The sequence below is a fragment of the Gobius niger genome, assembly GCF_951799975.1.
Source record: "Gobius niger genome assembly, chromosome: 20".
Lineage (NCBI taxonomy): Eukaryota > Metazoa > Chordata > Actinopteri > Gobiiformes > Gobiidae > Gobius > Gobius niger.
This window is the reverse complement of record NC_136871.1, coordinates 14,191,233-14,209,965: the sequence shown is the minus strand read 5'-3', so window position 1 is coordinate 14,209,965 and position 18,733 is coordinate 14,191,233. Positions and strand designations below refer to the sequence as shown.

General features: G+C 40.6%; 4 protein-coding genes across 10 annotated transcripts in view; 1 reads left to right on the top strand and 3 right to left on the bottom strand.

The window, feature by feature from the left end:
* Positions 1-205, bottom strand: part of foxp1b (forkhead box P1b) — a 169,980-nt gene extending 169,775 nt beyond the window's left edge. For all 7 annotated transcript variants that reach the window (XM_079578555.1, XM_079578564.1, XM_079578562.1 and 4 more), the window contains exon 1: positions 97-205. The gene's annotated coding sequence lies outside the window, so the exon portion shown is untranslated. The remainder of the gene's footprint in view (positions 1-96) is intronic.
* A 5,006-nt stretch (positions 206-5,211) lies between these two features.
* Positions 5,212-9,851, bottom strand: LOC306979984 (eukaryotic translation initiation factor 4E type 3-like). The gene is made up of 7 exons (XM_079579171.1): positions 9,515-9,851; positions 8,477-8,549; positions 7,449-7,543; positions 7,298-7,358; positions 7,001-7,067; positions 6,572-6,727; positions 5,212-6,490 (listed from the first exon to the last, which is right to left on the bottom strand). The coding sequence occupies exons 1-7, from the start codon at positions 9,694-9,696 to the stop codon at positions 6,444-6,446; spliced, it is 681 nt and encodes a 226-aa protein (XP_079435297.1). The 5' UTR covers positions 9,697-9,851; the 3' UTR covers positions 5,212-6,443.
* Positions 9,852-11,017: 1,166 nt separating this feature from the next.
* Positions 11,018-13,457, top strand: gpr27 (G protein-coupled receptor 27). Its single transcript, XM_079578235.1, has one exon. It carries the CDS (start codon positions 11,509-11,511, stop codon positions 12,622-12,624), a length of 1,116 nt encoding a protein of 371 aa, XP_079434361.1. The 5' UTR covers positions 11,018-11,508; the 3' UTR covers positions 12,625-13,457.
* A 2,981-nt stretch (positions 13,458-16,438) lies between these two features.
* prok2 (prokineticin 2) lies at positions 16,439-18,053 on the bottom strand. The gene is made up of 3 exons (XM_079578913.1): positions 17,883-18,053; positions 16,639-16,764; positions 16,439-16,566 (listed from the first exon to the last, which is right to left on the bottom strand). The coding sequence occupies exons 1-3, from the start codon at positions 18,027-18,029 to the stop codon at positions 16,441-16,443; spliced, it is 399 nt and encodes a 132-aa protein (XP_079435039.1). The 5' UTR covers positions 18,030-18,053; the 3' UTR covers positions 16,439-16,440.
* Positions 18,054-18,733: the final 680 nt, after the last annotated feature.

The window sequence follows — 18,733 nt, the reverse complement described above, 5'->3', positions numbered from 1 at the left end:
GGGGCTGGTGGGGGGAAGAGGAGGAGGAGGGGGAGGGGGGGGGGGGCACTAACTAACTTAACTTCACTACAAAGGCTACAAGAGGTAAAAGCTTACCCTTTTGGAGACGCAATCCGGCGTGGAGTTTACATCCACAGTTCCTGTCCGTGTCCCGTGGAAAGCTCCGGTGTAGCCTCTGTCTTCTTCTTCTTCTCTCCTTCTTCTCTCCTTCTTCTTCTTTATTATTAGATTCTTTTTTTCTTCTTCTTCTTCTTCTTTTTTGGTGAACCCGCGGAGAAAAAAAAGAAAGGAGAGAAAGAAACGGTGGAAGAATCGCGAGTGTTTGGATGTTTTTGTTTTGATCTTCCAGGCGTGACGTCACATCCACCTGCTCAGCGCTTCGCAGGTTTTTCAAGAAAATAGAGCTTTTACAACGAACGCGCCCAAGTTAGGCTGCGATTCACTTTGAAGCACTTAAGCGGTGCACTTTTCTACACAGGGAAATGTAATGATATGCATTCGTTTTTAGCTCGCAGTGTGTGACAGGAGAGAGGGGGCTGTCTATGAAAAGCTAAAATGTCTGACTAATTACCACTGAGGCACAATGAAATGAACTCATATTTAACTTTTTTTTTTTTCATTCCCTTATCTCCAATACTTCAAAGAGATGGAACCGGCTATTTTCTGTGCAATGATCACGTCTTTGATTGTTTTTAATTAGCCTATATATCATTTTACATCATTTTCACTCATTTGTAAAAAAATAAAATTAAAATTAAAATCATGGCTCTCTTCATAGCTATCTTCTTACTTGTTTACACACAATGAAAGGGGGAGTGTGCGCACATTTTTAACTTTGTTGTTGTGGTTGAAACTCCTTGCCTAATTTCTGAATTTACTGTCACACATCAGCAACAACCAAGGCACAAGAGTGATATATAAAAAGCTACATAATAATAGATGACAAAGTGAAAAGTAAATGCATCCAATGTGAGATCAATGTAAAGTATTTTCTCGATGGGTCGTTTTTCACACTTTTTCAGATTTTGCAACATACTGAAGGAAAAGACAAATCGTATTGCAACATATAATAATTACAGAGTCTGTAAATGCAAATGTAAAACTATTTTTAAAAAATAAAAAAAACTTCTGTATTGGCTTTTAGCATATAGGACTAAGTGAACACCAACACAGCATCAAGTAATGTGTAATGTATACATGTAAAAGGCTTTAACCTATGAAGTAAAGCACATTACAGTTATTTTACTGTATGTAAAAAATAATCATTTTAAAAAAGGAAGTTGTAATACATGGACCTAATGCTGACACTTGCAGCATTGGTTTTATTCAAGATTTTTATTTTTTTTTTATTTTTTTTTATGAATAAATCAACAATGAAATCAACAACAAAATTGGCCACTGTTTTAGTGATATTTTTCTTTCCTTAATCCTGTGAGCCCAACAAATGCATTACCTTTGTGCAATTCCAATTTTGCATTGCATGTATGTGTAATTTTTCCAAAATTCATAAGTATGATTCAAAAGCTACCATTGTATTAGTTTCATAAAATCTTGTTTGCACTGACAGAAAGTTTTCAAAATTGCACTGCAACATATTCTTTTGGTATTCACACACACACAAAAAAATGTTTCTCATCTTCTCATCTCAAAAGTATCCTGCAAATGAGTGATCTTAAGAGCTAGACCTGCTATATTGTTATGAATGTAATTAAAAGCTCTGCCACTTGCCTCTCAAGACGAGCCTAATCAGAGGCTGGGCTCAACAGTCCAGCTAATGGTCATTGTAAAGCAACATTAATTTAACCTCAAGAGAAAATATTTTGAGTTCATTTCTCTGCCCTTGATCAAGGACTGAAAGCACAGCCCGCTTGGTTATAAATGACATGGGCTTATCACTTCTGCATCCGGGAGCGAGAGTGATGTTGACGGAGGATTTGAGGGAGCTGTGTTTGTTAGTAAACAGCGCCCCCTTCTGACTACATGTGGATAAGCAGATCACAAAGATACTGGCCTGCAGAATGGATTGGTAGATTTAACCTTTTAAATCCACCGTGTTTTTTTTTTATGCAGAGAACACTATATCAGAAGTAAAGCCATTCTATTTACGTGCTACCATTCTCAAACGGGGGTCCCGGGAGCCCTATAGCCATAGGGAGCGGGTCTTTGAAAACATGGAGCAGTTTTAATGAGAATGTGTTTGTGATGATCCTCCAACAATGTTAAAAAGCTATGGTTTTAATAAGACAATCACTCAAAAGTCAAAGCTTGACTTTGTACCTGGTTTTAACACCTGAATGCATTGTAATATCATGCTGATAGGGATCGGGTGACGCAGGGGATGACGATTATTAATATCTTAGTATTGTTTTCATCAAGTGTTGTGTTAGTGGATACTGTTACTGAGAGATGTGTCACTCATGAATGTCAGTGCTGCCATGTATGCTGTCAGTCCGCCAATGTGGTGCATGCAAAGTTTGTGACTTGTATCTAATAAATTGAGGGTCACAATCAGTTGTTACTGTCTCTCTACTCACCCACATGTATTTAGCACAAGTGAATTAGTTATCATCATATTAGTTATTAAGTAATCTCTAACCTTACTGGATTCGTGGTATTTCATTTGAACACAATATATTCAAGAACATGTGAGAACGAAAACAATGAATTCCATGCTGATCAATGTTAATTAGTTGTACATACAGTATGATAACTAAATGTATTATCTGCATCTTTGCTTAACTGAATTTTACTTGCATTCCATAAAAGTACTTCCAATTACAAATCTATGGTTCTCTACAAAAACTTTATTTTTTTTTCTTCTTTTTTCCCCCATATTCATCATGAACACAGACATAATCAAACCGTGAATATTTAAAGAAGGCTTCTCAAATAAATCAGTCATCTGTAGCCATGGCCTCCTAGGGAACAGTTGCAAGTTAAATTGGACACACACAAAAAAAAGATTTAACACTGTTACCATGGTGAGAACAATATTGGCCGGGGGCTCCTCTTTTCAGTGCTTCAAGTTGAGGAGCGTGAGAAATAGCTCATGTTGGAAGAATGCAGGTAATACGTTTGAACCTGCTGTCCTTGCGCATGTTCAGAAGTGTGTGTCAAGTTATTTCTTTTCTGAGAACGCAGCAGACTGCATTCCCATGGAAAATACAAGGAGATGGTCATGGGGTCAAGTCTTTTTCTTATAAAGGCTACTTATTGAGGCGGATTTTGATAAACCTCTGAAATTATCTAAATGAGCGTCAGGATGTTTCAAACAGTTAATCTGTAAAGCAGCAGTCATTGACCATATACTTTATTTTCTGAGCCCATGACTTTGCCCCTACACAAGACAAGATATCTGTCTCTACAATATTTCTTCAGCTATGGCATTACATTTACATTCACTGCTCCTATGTGCATTATACACCTGCTTCTATAAAGTATTTATTATTACAACATGACAATATAGTCTAAATGACAACGTGATTTATGTTGTCTGCAATGCACGTTATAATCATTATTATTATTGACTGAGTGAGTGTTGGCCTTGATTCACAGCAAGTACTTCGAATGTATTGCATTGTATTGAATAGTATTGTATTAGCTGACACGTTGCTGTGCAATCTTCATTTACCAATAGACGTTGCTGACCAAACGTTTTCAAGTGGTGTTATGGTGCCATCATGTGGTGAAAGAACTGTGTGAGACACAATAGAGTTTATACAATGTTCAAAAATGATCATGACTAATAATAATAACAATAAAAATAATAATACAAAGCCATTTTGTATAGTCAATATTTTCTTCACTTTATGTAAGGAAACTGTAACAAGTGATTTAAAATTAAATCAACTATTCATTGGCTGTCAACATACTTTAACAATCTCCAACTCTCGGTGGAGTCCTGATGCCAGAGGGGAACCTATATATGTACATGTTTTAGTGTTAGGGAAAACCAGAGTACACAGAGAAAATCTAGGAGAACATGCAAACTCCACATAGAAAGGCCTGAGGAACTGAACCCAGGACCTTCAAGCTGTGAGGCACACGTGCTAGCCACTGTGCCACCATGCTGCTTCAGTTAACATATTATTTGCAGAAAATATCCACAGTAAAAAGAGTAAATTATATTTTATTTATTTCAGTACTGACCACCTCTGGTTGTTGAAACAGTAAAGGTTTTAATACCATTTGTTGTCAAGCTTGGAGATAAGACCAGCTAATGCACTGCCATCAATCGCTGATTGAAATTGACTGACAGTGCAGTACGGTCGAACAGGATTTGTAATCAGGCAGAATACAAATAGGGAAATAAAAAAAATATGAACTATTGCTGTCTGCTCTTCTAGCATTTTCTTCTATTCCAGGATATTTAAAATATAGAGGAAGGTGTGGGAATCTGAGATGAATCACTGTTTCTTAAGTGAATAAGGCTTGGTATACCAGATTAAAGGCTAAGACAAAGGTGTTGGATAATGACAGTAAAATGTAAAGACAGTAAAAAATATGTGTCATAAAACCACTGTATTTCCATTTTATTGACTGCCCTGTCAACGCAACAACATGCCCCAAGTACAGTCGGTCAACTTTACACTTTACACTGTCGAAATGGAATAAAAAGCACATTCAAAGCAGACGGTAGGTGACAGTTCTTTGAAGTAGCCTAAGTAAAGAATATAAAATCATTTAAATGTATATTACACTATTCAATCCTATACAGAGACACATTGGCAAGGTCACTGTCACTTGTGGTTCAAAACATAAGGTACATTTTTTGAAGGAGCTGCCCACAGCTGAACCCAAAGAGGTCTTTTTAACACATGGATAATAAACAAACATTCTAGGTAAGTGGCTTGTATGGGTTTTCAGTGTGGAATAGGGCTGGGCACTTTTAAAATGTTCGGTCGACAACAGTATCGTCAGTGAGAGAGCCATTAGAAAAAAATGCAAGAAAGTTATAAATATCCTATGTGTGTCTATATCAAAGCTATAAAATAATAAATTATGCTTTCCGGAAAAGAAGCAAGGATAAAATAACTGTGTGTAAAGCATGTCAACAAACTGACAGCACTTCAATGAACAGTCCACTGTGTGTTTGCCTTGGCCCTCAGTCGTCCAGGAATCACCACTTTAAAGAGACTTTTCCAATAGTCAACTGTGCTGCTACTGATTGTGATGGGCATGAACAACTTTATCTGTCTTCAAAAGACAAACAAGTACAAAGTTTAGGACACTCAAACCTTAGGATTGACCAACCAAGCTGCCCTCCAGTCAACTTCCTTTGAAGAGAACTATGGTGTGCTTATAACATTGTAAAATAAAAGTCAAAGAACATCATGGTCAATGTGTTGGTGGAACAAGGTAAGATCATACAGGCTGTCACGCAACTCTCAGATCTTCATTGCATCAACGTTTTGTCACTGATACCATTGGCACCTACAGCAGCATAAAGTAGTAGTATTAAATGGAAAACTGCAAATATTCAGGACATGACAACCACCTTGGGCATGTGTTGAGAACAACATCAAATGTATGCTGGTTTTAAACGGGCCTGGTTATATACAGGAAGATATTTCTAGGTTTTTGCTTTTTTGGTCTGTAGATGTATGTTGTGTTCCTGCCCATCATTGTCATGGTTTTACTAGAAACGCATACACCAGCAGATGGTCGGAAAATAGTCAGCATTCTATTCTGCATCCATAATGGAATAATAACAAACTTGAAACGCACACACAAAGAGAAATGTTACTTTCCAAAATGTTTTTAGTTTAAAAAAAATATCAACATATGTGCAGCCAGGCTGAAAAGGAAGGCACCTTTTTAAAATTGATTCTGCTGTTATATAAAGCTCAAGAGTCAAAATTGTCCAGAATCTTAAGAGCGGTGGGGTTTGTGCTGGGATCTAGGCTTTCCCTGAAAGAGACCGGAACACAACTATGTGCAAATGTGTTACCCTGATTTGAGTTTAACAGATGAAGAACATACCTCAAGGACATTCGGTATAGCAGTACTGATGGGAAATCACTCTCAAACTGAAGGATTACAAAGGACAACAAAAGTGCTTTGGCACAGAGTTACAAACCATGACCTGAATTGCAACTTCTAACACAAGAAATGGTTAAGTAGGTTACATTTGTGTTAGATTTATCCTGGGAAACAAGTGAGGTCCACAGAGCATGCTGAGGACGGGACTGCCACATGTCCAGGTTAGAAAGGAGTCAACCACAACATGGTCGAACATAAAATGTCCTTTTCACGAGGGTCATGTATCACCCTCATCCTTAGTAAAGCAAGGCATCAACAAATTCTAAGTTATAAAAATATAGTTTAACTTTCCTTTGACGAATGTAAAATAATACCCTTGCCTATAGTGTGGACAGTGCCTTTACGTCAAAGGCGGAACAGTTCAGCTTTCCAATAAATCAAAGTGCATTATGGTCTAAACTCTAGTGTCTTGAGCGTCCTCCCTCAAAGGCGTGATGTTCCATGTGAGCTGGAAATGTCAAAAAAGCATTGATAATTAGAGTCTTGCAACAGTATTACAATCCATATATTAAAAAGAGAGTATGCTTACATTTATAAAAAACAGCTTTAAAAGATATGAAGGGCAGGAGTTCATAGACTTTCCCCAGGACACTGGCTTCAGTAGCAAGGGAAGCGTCTTTATTCCACACTTGTACCACATCTTCCCGATCCCGAACACTAACACTGACGCCGACAATCTCATCCTCTGGAAAAATAACAACACTTTTTTTAGTAAGCAGTTATTTTTACAGTTAACAGGTGTTAGACACATTTAAATGTCTACATAAAAATATGTAGTATTTAAAACTCATATGAAAAGGATGAGAAGAATTTGGGTCAAAGTAGAGATGTGCCTGGTGAGATGTTCTGGTTGAAAAAATGAACATGAATAAAAAGAACAAAAAATGGAAGGCACTTCTTTCCAGGTTCTTGAATTCCTGGTAATTCTGCTAAAAGTAAATACCGAAATGAGGCTCACCTGAGGCACAGTAATCTGCAAATTGCTCCCCAATTGTTGCTAGTAACAACTCTTTCCATACTGTCAACTGGAAGAAAAAGAACCATTACTTTCTACAACCACATACAAATTTACCTTCTAGAACATGCTTCAAAACATATAAATATTTGTGTACTCCTTTCTCAATCGTCTGAGTGGGAAATGTACTGTTCAATGCTTAAATACTATTTACAGCCCAAACCTCAGAGCAGACAAAGCTCTAGGGACCCCAGTTTGGGAACCACTGGGTTAATGTTGGATAAGAATCTAAACACCTACAGTGCTTTCTTTAGGTACTTTCATCTTCCACACTCCTCCTTTTGCATTACTTTCTTCCTCCCTGGAAAAAGAAACATGAACAGGAGAAATAGTGTTAACCAAACTGATAGCTTTATAAAAATGGGACACCCACACACAAAAGAAATCTCACCAGAGCGGCCTCCGTTCTCCTCTCATTAAGTGATAGCTACATCTCAAAGGTAATGCTGTCACTGGGGGAATGTTGTTGTATACACCCCAGAACATCTGTAAAACAAACACACATTTAAAAAAAAAAAGGTTACACTTTATGTTACACTACCTTGACACATCGTACCTAACTAAATTGAGTACAATGTAATGTGCTTTGTATAAATGTGTAATAAGTGTGTAAGTAAGTGCTTCATTTGACATAATTGTACAACAATATTGCATTCAGGTGTCGGGTTAGTCCTGAGTCGCTGCGACCAAGCGTGCCGCCGTTGTGGGCAAACCTGACCAGCATTTGGAGGTCAGGGAAACCAGAGTACCCAGAGGAAACCTGGCTTCCTGTCTAACCTTCCAGCCTCTCCACCTTCTCCTGTGCAGCTCCCTCCGCTCCCTTCCATCCACAACAGTCTTTCACCATCTTCTCCCCGTTTGTCCCACTTTCGTTTCCTGTAGCGCCTCTTGTGACGCCTCCACTTTCCTGCAGGTGTAGGCGTCTCCTTGTGTCTCTTCAGTGTTTCAGAAGAAGAAATGTGTGGGTCTCAAATGTCTTCAGCACAAAAGCTAGCTATTTGTTTACTTTTTAAAAAGCTGGGTCCTTCATGGCCAGTACGGACTCTCTTCCTCTCTTTACCAAGAGAGAGGGAAGTTGCTGCTTGTTTACCATACCTATGGGTTTCATACACTATGGAATAATGTGGTACTTTGGAGGTAATAATGTAAGAAGACATAAGACCCTTCAGGTATAGATGGGGTTAGAGTCAGGGTCTTACAGACACTCGACAGTAGAAGACATTACATTGTTTGGCAGGTACAATGTATCAAGGGTAGTGTGTTTTATGTACAAATATCACTCTACAAATGTAATTGACAACAAGATAAATATGAAAGACTCCCATTTGAGTACAACTACAGAAGTACTTCCTGAGAGATCCTGTGACATAGCTGTAAGCCAAGTCAAACCGCTTTCTCTAACAGCACCAGAGAGCTCACCTGAACACTCTGCACCGTGTAGATCTTCTTCAGATTAGACTCACATTCTGCTGCTGTTGTACCAGGTAATGACCTACAATGCATGGAGCAAAATATAACAACTGTTTCTAGAACCATACAATCATTAAATCATACAAATGCATATGAGGAAAATAAAATCTAGAGTGACTTCAATATCTAAATTGCTATTTTGAAACCACAGGAATAAGAACACATCTTACTTAACATGCTGCACAATGACGTTTTAGTTTATAAGCATGTTTAAAGCACTTAAAGTGATAGACTATTGTACAATGTGCGTCACAGCCACCTCAATCTAGTGGCTTCAACTAAAATAATGATTGTATAATAAGCAAATATTAATATTATCACCAAGCATTTTAGAAGAACACCGACTTATTTTGGCTAATTGAGCAATTGCATGATTTGTTGTTGATTTATTGTGGGTGTTTGTGGGTTTTGGTTGTTTTTGCAGATGTGAAATAGAAGATCTGCTCTGTGAGTGAGCTGCGCAGTAACACCACCATGTAGCCTGCCAATGTAACCATGCACTAGTCTTTTGATTAGCCTCCAGCTACAATGGCCAATCCCAGGTGTTTACAAATGGATTTGGTCACTTCATGCAGCCAATGCTTTGGCTTTTGCATGCAGGGCTGATCTTTACGGCTGGCCTGTTGTGTCTTTTTAGGCTACCGAGTATTCACCAGAGTGGATTTCAAGACTCGTTTGTTAGTAGCCCCTTTGCTGTGTGCTCAGTTTGGATAGCTTGGTTCAAGCAAAAATGGCAAAACAAACACAGTTCCAAAGGTGTAATGACCTCGTATTACGACACATTTACGGTAAAGAGCCTGACTGCATGTTGTCAGAGACATGGTGGTCAAGGGAAAGTGGGTGAAGGGAAACTCTCTCCCGCTATATTTGCTCTGGAGGCCTGCGTAAAAGCGGTGGCCTTCAAAGACATTCTCGCCCTCCATCATCAACTGCGCTCTCCCGGGCACTCGTCTAACTGCACGGAAAGCCCCGGAGAGCTAGCGTTACCTGTCAAGCCAAAATGTCCACGGAGAATGCAAAGGTAGCGCCGTGTCGTCTTCCCTGTGCTTCTTTGTGATATTATCCAACTCTTTCTCGTCGATGTCAATGTTGTTTTCAGAGGGGACTGTCTGTCCGCCCAGGGTGCCTCGGTCCATCTGCACCTCTGCCTGACCCGCTGGGAGCGCCATTACGAAACACTGGTACTGATAGTGGATATTCAGTGCGATCGCCAATGTCTTTCTTATGTTTGATACCGCGAGTAAAAACAACCGGGTTGGCTCGTAAGCACATCCAGCGCACTACCGCTTTTCCGCCTACAAAGTGATGACGTTCTCGCGTCACTGGGCAGAAACGTCGCAGTTGGTTCTTTTCAGAGAGGGGAGGGGGGAGAAAACAGAGGTATCACTCTGCTCCAGTTCCCAGCAGAAATATGGAACGGGGATGTCCCGTTCCGATTAAGTGTGATGTCCATTGTTGGGCCTGTGCAACTTCTTACAGGCCAATCATTTTACTTGACTTGATTATAATGTGTCTCTTCCTTGGACAAAAGCAATTATATGGCGTTGTTTTTTTACTGTTGTATCCTTTGCGTTATCATCATGCGACTAAGTTGAGGCGGCAGCAGGGGGCGCTGGTAGACTGTAATGACAATGGCAATTGATTCGCCAGCTTGTGTGTTCTTGCTCCCTGAATCCTAAATAAATATAACTTTTAGCTAATACAGTAAAACATTGTATTTAGGACGTGCCAGGCTGCCTAAGCTTGGCAGAGTTAACAGTTATCAGAGGTCAGCTTTTTTCAACCCCTTCAACTATCTTTCATTTTGCGTTGTAGTCATTTAAACACATGTTATCTTAGTGCCCGTGCTTTCCTCTATCACACCGCGGCGGATGGGACCGGTTGTCCTCGTATGAACTGTCCTCTCAGCAGTGCAGACGCGTTGAGGGCATCTGAGGTTCACCGTCTGAACAGAAGGACCAGATTAAAACCTCTACCTGGATCAACTCATCCACTTATAGAGTCAGTAGGCCATGTCAGTCAAGTTAAACATGCATGTCACTTATTCTCTCATGGAAGGAGTCTGCCTGCAATTATACACACATCAGCTGCCATCAGAGCCTTGTGTGCCATGTGTTGCCTATATAGATAGGCTACATGCTGTGAATCAAAGTTGAACAATGTCAAGCGTAAAAGTGTTTTTCAATTCCAAAACAATATCTTTTGAAGGAGTGGATGGGCTGAATTTTCTTGTTTACTCACGATGTCACATTAAGTAAAGTTTTGTGTTTATGCAAGTCAGTTAAGCCTACTACAATTAAAGTTGCCTGTAGCCCAAGTATGGAGGATTTGTTTTTGTTAGAGTCAAGCAGCATTCGCGAAAGTGCAGTCTGTGTTTGTTAATTGCACACCTGCCTGAACCATGACGTGCCGCTTTGTCAAAATCAACCCTGCGGATATTGTGTCCCGTGTTGAGACATCCAGAGTGAGGAGAGGAACATCTGTCTGCGGCTGATCCCTGTCCTGCTCAAAGAGCGGACGTGCGTCGCATATGCCAGACTTTAAGCCGCCGCCACCTCTGCGAGCTGCCGCCTCCGCACGGCTCTGCCTTTGTGCAAACATGTTTGTCTTTGTGGACTCCATCATCGCAGCGCTCGGATCTGAAAGCGCAGTTATGATTGCTCTCCGTTCCGCTGACCGTTTTCGATTGACCCGAGGAGCACATCAAGGTGGAGAGTGAAATGTGTTTTGTGAGCGCCTTATATGCGGAGCCGATGGTGGCGAATACGACAGGTTCACGGGAGGATAGGACACGCGGCAGCACGGCTATTCGGTTTGGACACAAGTGAGATGAAGGATAAGAAGAAACGCAAGAAATGCTGAACGCATTTAGTTGATTTTAACTCACAATGGGCGCGTGTTAATGGAAATACTGTTGGACGTTATTGCGGTCGTCGGTGTTCGGCAGTTGATTTGGGAATACTCCCTGTGTGGTTGCATCGATGGCAAATTTAAGCGAGTTCGCGGAGAGCAGTGCCTCGTTACAGAGCTATGCATCTTCCGCATCTGCTGTCAAACTGGCCTCCCTGGGTCTGATCACGGCCGTGAGCCTCCTGGGCAACACATCCCTGTGCGCACTGCTTCTGAAGGACAGCTCGCTGCACCGGGCTCCATACTATTTCCTACTAGACCTATGTGTGGCTGACGTACTGCGCTCCATCATGTGCTTCCCCTTCGTCATGGCCTCCATCGGCAGCAGCGGCTCGTGGCCCTACACGGTGCTCAGCTGTAAGCTCGTGGCATTTGCCTCGGTGCTTTTCTGTTTCCATATCGCCTTCCTCCTGTTCTGCGTCAGCGTAACCCGTTATATGGCCATTGCGCACCACCGTTTTTACTCTAAGCGCATGAACCTGTGCACGTGTGTGGCTGTCATTTGCATGGTATGGACGCTTTCTGTGGCAATGGCTTTTCCTCCAGTATTTGATGTGGGCACATATAAGTTTATCCGCGAGGAGGAGCAGTGCACGTTTGAGCACCGCTACCTGAAGGCCAATGACACACTGGGTTTCATGCTGATGCTCGCTGTCATCGTGGGCACCACTCATGTGGTGTATGTGAAGATGCTCTGTTTCGTTTATGATCACCGCAAAATGAAGCCGGCCCAGCTGGTTCCGGCCATCAGCCAGAACTGGACCTTCCACGGCCCAGGTGCCACAGGCCAGGCCGCGGCCAACTGGATAGCAGGGTTTGGTCGTGGCCCCACGCCGCCCACTCTGGTGGGCATCAGACAGGCCACGCACCAGGCTAACAGGAGACTTCTGGTACTGGATGAATTCAAGATGGAGAAGCGTATTAGCAGGATGTACTACATGATAACATTGACGTTCCTGTTCTTGTGGGCGCCCTACATCAGTGCCTGTTTCCTGAGGATATTTGTCAAGGGTGCATCAGTGCCCCCTCTGTACCTTACAGCAGCAGTGTGGATGAGCTTTGCTCAGGCTGGGGCCACCCCCATTGTCAGCTTTCTGTTCAATAGAGAACTGCGGAGGGCACTCCGAGCCTGCCTCCCCTGCTGCCTGGCCTCACAGACCCCTATGGAGCCATATTATGCCATCTGAGGCACACCTGCCAAAGCCACCCAGTCTCTAAAGATTTTTGTTTTTTAGGGGGTCAATGTAAAGTTTACAGGCAGCACATTGATGCACAGTTGAAGTTCACTATTGTTCTATTACTTGGCACAAACTTAGGCTTTTGAGAGTTTTCTGTTTGTGATAACTGATGTAAACCCCCAAAAGACTCAATGCAATTATTGGTTTACAACGGGTTACCTAATGAACATGGGGAGAAAGCTAACACCACTGTGAAGAGCTTTTTTTTTTTATATTCAAATGACGTCTGCTCCAGAATGTACACACAACTTGTTCATACAGACTGACTGAAGTTTAGGTGATTCAATTTTGTTTATTTATTACTGTACATTTATATTATTTGAACAGCTTTGAGCTCATATTTGAGTCTGTCTAAGTGATATGAAGGATAAGGTTATCTGCATGCACCTCCTAGTTCAAGAGTAGGACATGGCAGAGCGACACATACTACAGTACAACAGCATACAGGACCAGTATGTGGGTCTATTGTTTTATTGGTTATATCATGCAGTATGTCAGTAACATCAAGACATGCCAAATATTTGAGAATTCTTACCTGCTCTCATTTTATAAAGGTCCTTGTAATTGTTCAGAAAAGATCCAACACACACTACTTTACCAACTAAGATTTATCAGACAGGATGCACTATCGTAGTCAACCCAGACCTGTCTCTCTTCATCTTATTTAATAAAATTGCATCTGCGCACAGGCGATAGTCTGACTGCTGCACATGACGGAGTGTTCTGTCCTCAGCATTATAGGTTCAAGTCAAAAGTTCCTGTTATCTCTCCTCGCCTCTCACCCCCTTTCACCCTGTGCTGTCCTGTCAATGTGCTGTTTTAGCTCATTTGGCTGTAACCCACATGCCAGAGACCCTTAATGACATCTCTGACTTGAGAAGAGCAGCATGTCTCATTATTCAGTTTTAATTAGATGTAAAGTACAACACGTGCCATGTCCTATTCTTGACAATTATTTTTGTTCTATCCAGTGTTATAGTAAGTTTATTTAATTTAAATGTTATTTTGTATAATTTTTAATCTGTCCTGCTTAAAAAGGATTGAATCCAACAAATGGCCAGCAGAGTCCAAAGTTGCATGCCTAATGCAACCTTGGAAATGTAAATGGTGCTTTAAAATGTTTGCATTGTTTGTATTTCTGACAAAATAAACCACAAACTGAAAAATATAAATAAAATGGTTTATTATTTTTCACTGCTAATGGTTGAAGTTTAAAATGCTGTCAGGATGTGTGTGCATTTGTATAGTCCTAAAGCCAGTGGCATTCTTTCATACTGTTACAATGCATGCTAGGGCGAGAGATACATCAACTTATCCTGGTCATGATGATGGTGAGAGAAAAATACCTCATATCATTTTACTTTGCATAAACAGTGTGTTACTTGAGTTGAAAATTTAATAGTGTTTCATAATAGTGCGGAGTTGAAATACCAACCATATGGTCCAGAGCATTATTCTCTGCGGATGTGTGGATTTTCTTTTATTCCGTAAAGTTATACCTACAGGTTTACTTGTTTGCACTGCATTTCTTTATAATGATGTAAAACAACCTTGCCTGAAATGAAACGTTACATTTTCCAAAAAAGCTAAAGCCCCTGGTCTTATATCCTATGGGACTTACACAGCAGGTAATGTAAGCAATGCAAACGTACAGCAATGTTGGAGACATAATCTTATCAAGATAAATACAGTCACGGCAGAAATTGGTTTGCAATGAGCAGAAACATTGAGTGCCACATGAATGCCCATATCTTTTACCAAAATGGTTGGATTTGGAATATACTCATGTGCACATTCACAAGCTGGGCGTAATAATGAGTAAATTTAGCCTCTATCTAAACAAATTGGTGCTGCGCCAAAGGTTTTGTCATAAAAAACTTTGTTTGTATGGACAAGTGAAAGGGACGTCTCTAGCCTATAGCTTTTATTGTTCAAGCCAGGATAAGTTGGCTGAAAATTCAGTTTCCATTATTATTATTATTATTATTATTACAGTAGCCTTGAACCCAAAGTTGTATTTGACCAAACGATAAGTTGGCAAAAAATATATATACTTGAAGTTTGCGAGACAAATGCTCAACGGCGCCCCGTGCACATTGAATGCTGAAATATTTGATTTCAGATGAGTCAATGAATACTGATCTTTCATGCCATACTGATCAAAAAAGCCAAATACAACATATTTCTATCTTCCTTTAGGCCAGTGTGTGGCCCATCCCTCGTGTCCAGAGCCCAAAAACGCAGGAACTCAGGGATAACTGTGAATGTGTGTCACTGTGATCAAAAGCAGGATGTCGACCATATGCCTATAGGTTGGAACATCAAACCTTCAAAGCCATGCCCTTCAAACATCTTCTCTGGTTTTCTTTTGAAAGGCTATTTTAAGCACCAGGTTGAGAATGTTTCATCACATGAATCAAAAAGCAAAAGTTTTCAAGTCATTTGTTTTTTGTTTTTAAATGCATTGAACAAACACAGATTGCATGTAAAGCTATTTCCAAATTAAAATGTTTTTCTTGAGAATATGGGGAATCGGGTCCGTAATGAAATGTGCGGGTATTTCAAAAGTAGTGCCGACACTGTTTGGGGTGAAGGGTTATAGAGGTGGGAGCTTGAGCTGCATGCGCTTCACGATTGCAAGGGGGACAAGTGCCTTTATTACAACCTGTGGGTTTAATTATTATTATTCATATTATAATAATTATTGATAGTAGTAGGAATAGTCGCTGTTGTATGTATTTATTCATTCATTTTCTCCAAACATAAAGATAAGACTTTGTGGATAGACGTTGTTTTCTTCACTGACTGGTGTCCCACATAAGCCTGAGGAGGACCAGGGTTGGCATTATGTGGAGCGAAGATTGATGGCAAGCCCTGCATTTCACTGGTCACATCTCATTATAGCTCTGGGCTCTGTACAAACGGCGTGAATCACACAGGCTGACAGTGATGGATGCTTTCAGTGTCCTGTGTTTCCTCGCGTGGCGAAGGTGAATGTGACAAAAGACATGTTTGCCCTTGAAATTAAATGGCAATTAAAATGCTTTTGGAAACTGCCTCTCCCCATTTCAGTTCCAAAGTGCAAGGGACGAACAATCTTGCCTGCTGGTCACATTTTTTCCAAAAACATAAAGAAGTATCAGTTTATTTAATCATGAGGGCAGTTAGCGTCGCATTAGCCACTTCTTTATTTGCATCATATGTTTAGTTTTAAGATACATTTAAAGGCCTATGGCTCCAGCTTTACAGTACTCAAGTATTTGTGTGATTTGCATTATGCCTTGTAATTATTTATCGTAATGATATAGTGGACATGAAAGGAAGGATGTTTCAGGTGACAGCTTGAGCCTTCGCAGAGTCTTCACATACTCAAGGCCAAATATATTTGAGGTATACAAAAAAATCAGCCTAACGCTAGAATATCCACCCATGGCACAAAGCAACGCTCCTCTGTTTCCTGTCCATTCACTGAAAGAATCAATAGAAAGCGCCACCAAATTTGGATTTCCAATTTTGTTAAGGTCACACAGTGCAATGAAACATCCCTGCACCGTCGCCTCTGCAGGATGTTCAACAGATTAAATTTAACATGTTCTGAAAAAATATTTATTCAATATTTCAAGGTAACATTTTTTTTTTTTCATCTTTTTGGAAACAAGGTCAGAGTATACGGTTTCCATTATAACAGTTTTGATACCAAACGTCCAATCAACCAAATCTATTTGTATAAGGTAAAATAATGGCATTTCATATGGCTTTTTTTCATCAGAGGTAGTAGTCCGGTTGACCATAGGGCAGCAGGCATTTGGATTTCCCTTCCTCTATAGTGATGCACTCCAGGTTGGTCTGACAGGGACAGGTGTGGTGGAGTCTTTTACCTACATATGGAATCTGTAAGACAAAATAGCAAACACGCATAAATGTGAGGATGAACTGAAAACAAATTGACTGCGTTTGACTCACTTTGTGGCTCATGGGGTGACAGTCGTCTCCTTCCCGGCCCATAGGTGTGCACATACGGAGACTGCGGATCCACAGACTCACTGCACAGCACATGCCCCCTCCACATTGAGAGTCCTTCTCACAAGCCTGCAACACACAATGTTCAACCTGAGCTGTAATAATATACAGCAAGGCATCAAGTACAAACGCAGTACAAATCTGACACAAATCATTTGGAATACAGTCACTTTAGTGGCCGACGGTGGTGAAAACAGTCGAGCACATCGAATCCCGCAGGTGCACACTGTCGTTGTGTCCTTGGGCAAGACACTTTGACCATTGACCATTTAGTGCTGTATTATGAAATACACAATAAAATGGCTGAACTGTATGAGGAAATAAGGAATATGCAATAACATACACAAAAATGTTTTCATGTAATCATCCCTAGAGTTCACATCTACATCATGCCATGATTACAATCTGTTATAGTTACTAAAAGTTGTCAGCGTTATGACCAATAATAGACTATATGAAAATGCACAATACTTTGTTTAATTCATTATTTATTTGGAACCCCATTAGCTTCCTCAAAGTGATCGCTAGTCTTACTGGAGCCACTTAAAACACACAATTACATGCATTAGTATACATTTTTTTCAAGCATGTTAACAATTACAGTATATCAATACCTGTAATAGTAATTATAACTGCATCAAGGTTTATTCTCATTCATTATCATAGGTTTTAGGGATTTTGGGATAATTGTTCTTAAGTTCAGTTGATTCCATACAGATGAAGATCTAAATCAAACACTTTTGCAATGAGTTTTAGCGTCAGACTTCTGTGAGCAGCAAACAACAGGCAATCTTGTAACAGGTACGGATAAAACCAGAAAGAAAGACAACACAAACACAAACATGTAACAGAGGAGCTGATGTGGAGGAAAGTAATAAGTACAAAAAACATAATTGCACAGCCAGATGTTCAAAGTTATCTTCTATAGTAATAATGCTTCAGCGGAGCCTTCTTCAGATCACTGTATCTTTTCTTTTTGTCAGCAAAAGAAGATGAAGATGTGGATGAAATGTCATGGGAGCCTGTCGCAGTGGTGTAGGGCTGCTTGTTTCATAAAGAGACAAAAATGACAAACACAATGACAATGATGTACATGGAAAATATTGAGTATTATTTAGCTACCATTTCCTCCTAACAGGGTTCACTGTCCCCAGAGGCAGCCTTAACCCCTACATAGCCCCACTTACCCCTGTAATCACTGCTGATGATCCATGGGACACCAGTAGCAGTGAGAGGAGGAGCAGTATGAAGGACCTCATAATAGTGAGGCGTGCCGGCACTGTGGGACCCTCCATGGCGAGTGCTGAAGATGCTGCTGCCGATGCCCGCCTCATGTGTTGAGTGGTGATGCGCTCCAAAGACTCGTAGCCTCGAAACTCCAGTGTGGAGGGCTGTCCAAGGCTTATAAACCCACCGTGACTCACTCACACCAGCACAAAATCAAAAAGACCAAGACACACTTTCAGTCCAAGTCTATGCCACACCATTCACCTCCGTGCTCCCTGTGCATCGTCGTTGTGCCCATTCACAAACCAAGGCCACACTGAGGATTGTGTCCATACAAAGACACTCCACATCCACACAGTCAGAGCATGCATGTCAAAACACAAATGGACATGGCTGATATTATGTCATGATACAGGACATTATCTTTGAATTCTCTGACCTTGCTTCATTGGCGCAAAGCTTCATCGTAAAAGGCTTTTGTAAGTCTCCAGAAAGTAGAGGCTATTAGTCACCTGATGGAGAGAACTTCACTAGCGACCAACCATGAGTGAGGAGAAGGATATCAATTCAATTAAAATCACTTTTTTTTTAAAATATCCTGTGGGGGGCAGTTTAGGTGGTTGGAGGCTGAGTGGGCTAATTTACATTACAGCCTTCTCTAAGCCTTTATTAACAAATTCTCTTTTGTTTTGTCAACATCCTAATGCAAAAGAGTCTGTTCTTCATATATTGTTCCTCTCTGTAAATTTCAAATGACAGATAGTCGTTGACAGGATGTGGCTTGAACATTTTAGATTGACATCAGATCTGT

Coding starts and splice junctions, on each gene's coding strand:
- prok2 (XM_079578913.1), bottom strand. CDS start 18,029: ATGAGGCGGGCATCGGCAGCAGCATCTTCAGCACTCGCCATGGAGGGT. Junction 16,765..17,882: donor CATCAGCAGTGATTACAGGG/GTAAGTGGGGCT, acceptor TGTGTGTTGCAG/GCTTGTGAGAAGGACTCTCA. Junction 16,567..16,638: donor GTCACCCCATGAGCCACAAA/GTGAGTCAAACG, acceptor TTTGTCTTACAG/ATTCCATATGTAGGTAAAAG.
- gpr27 (XM_079578235.1), top strand. CDS start 11,509: ATGGCAAATTTAAGCGAGTTCGCGGAGAGCAGTGCCTCGTTACAGAGC.
- LOC306979984 (XM_079579171.1), bottom strand. CDS start 9,696: ATGGCGCTCCCAGCGGGTCAGGCAGAGGTGCAGATGGACCGAGGCACC. Junction 7,068..7,297: donor AAGTACCTAAAGAAAGCACT/GTAGGTGTTTAG, acceptor TTTTTCTTCCAG/TTGACAGTATGGAAAGAGTT. Junction 6,491..6,571: donor TAAAGCTGTTTTTTATAAAT/GTAAGCATACTC, acceptor TGACATTTCCAG/CTCACATGGAACATCACGCC.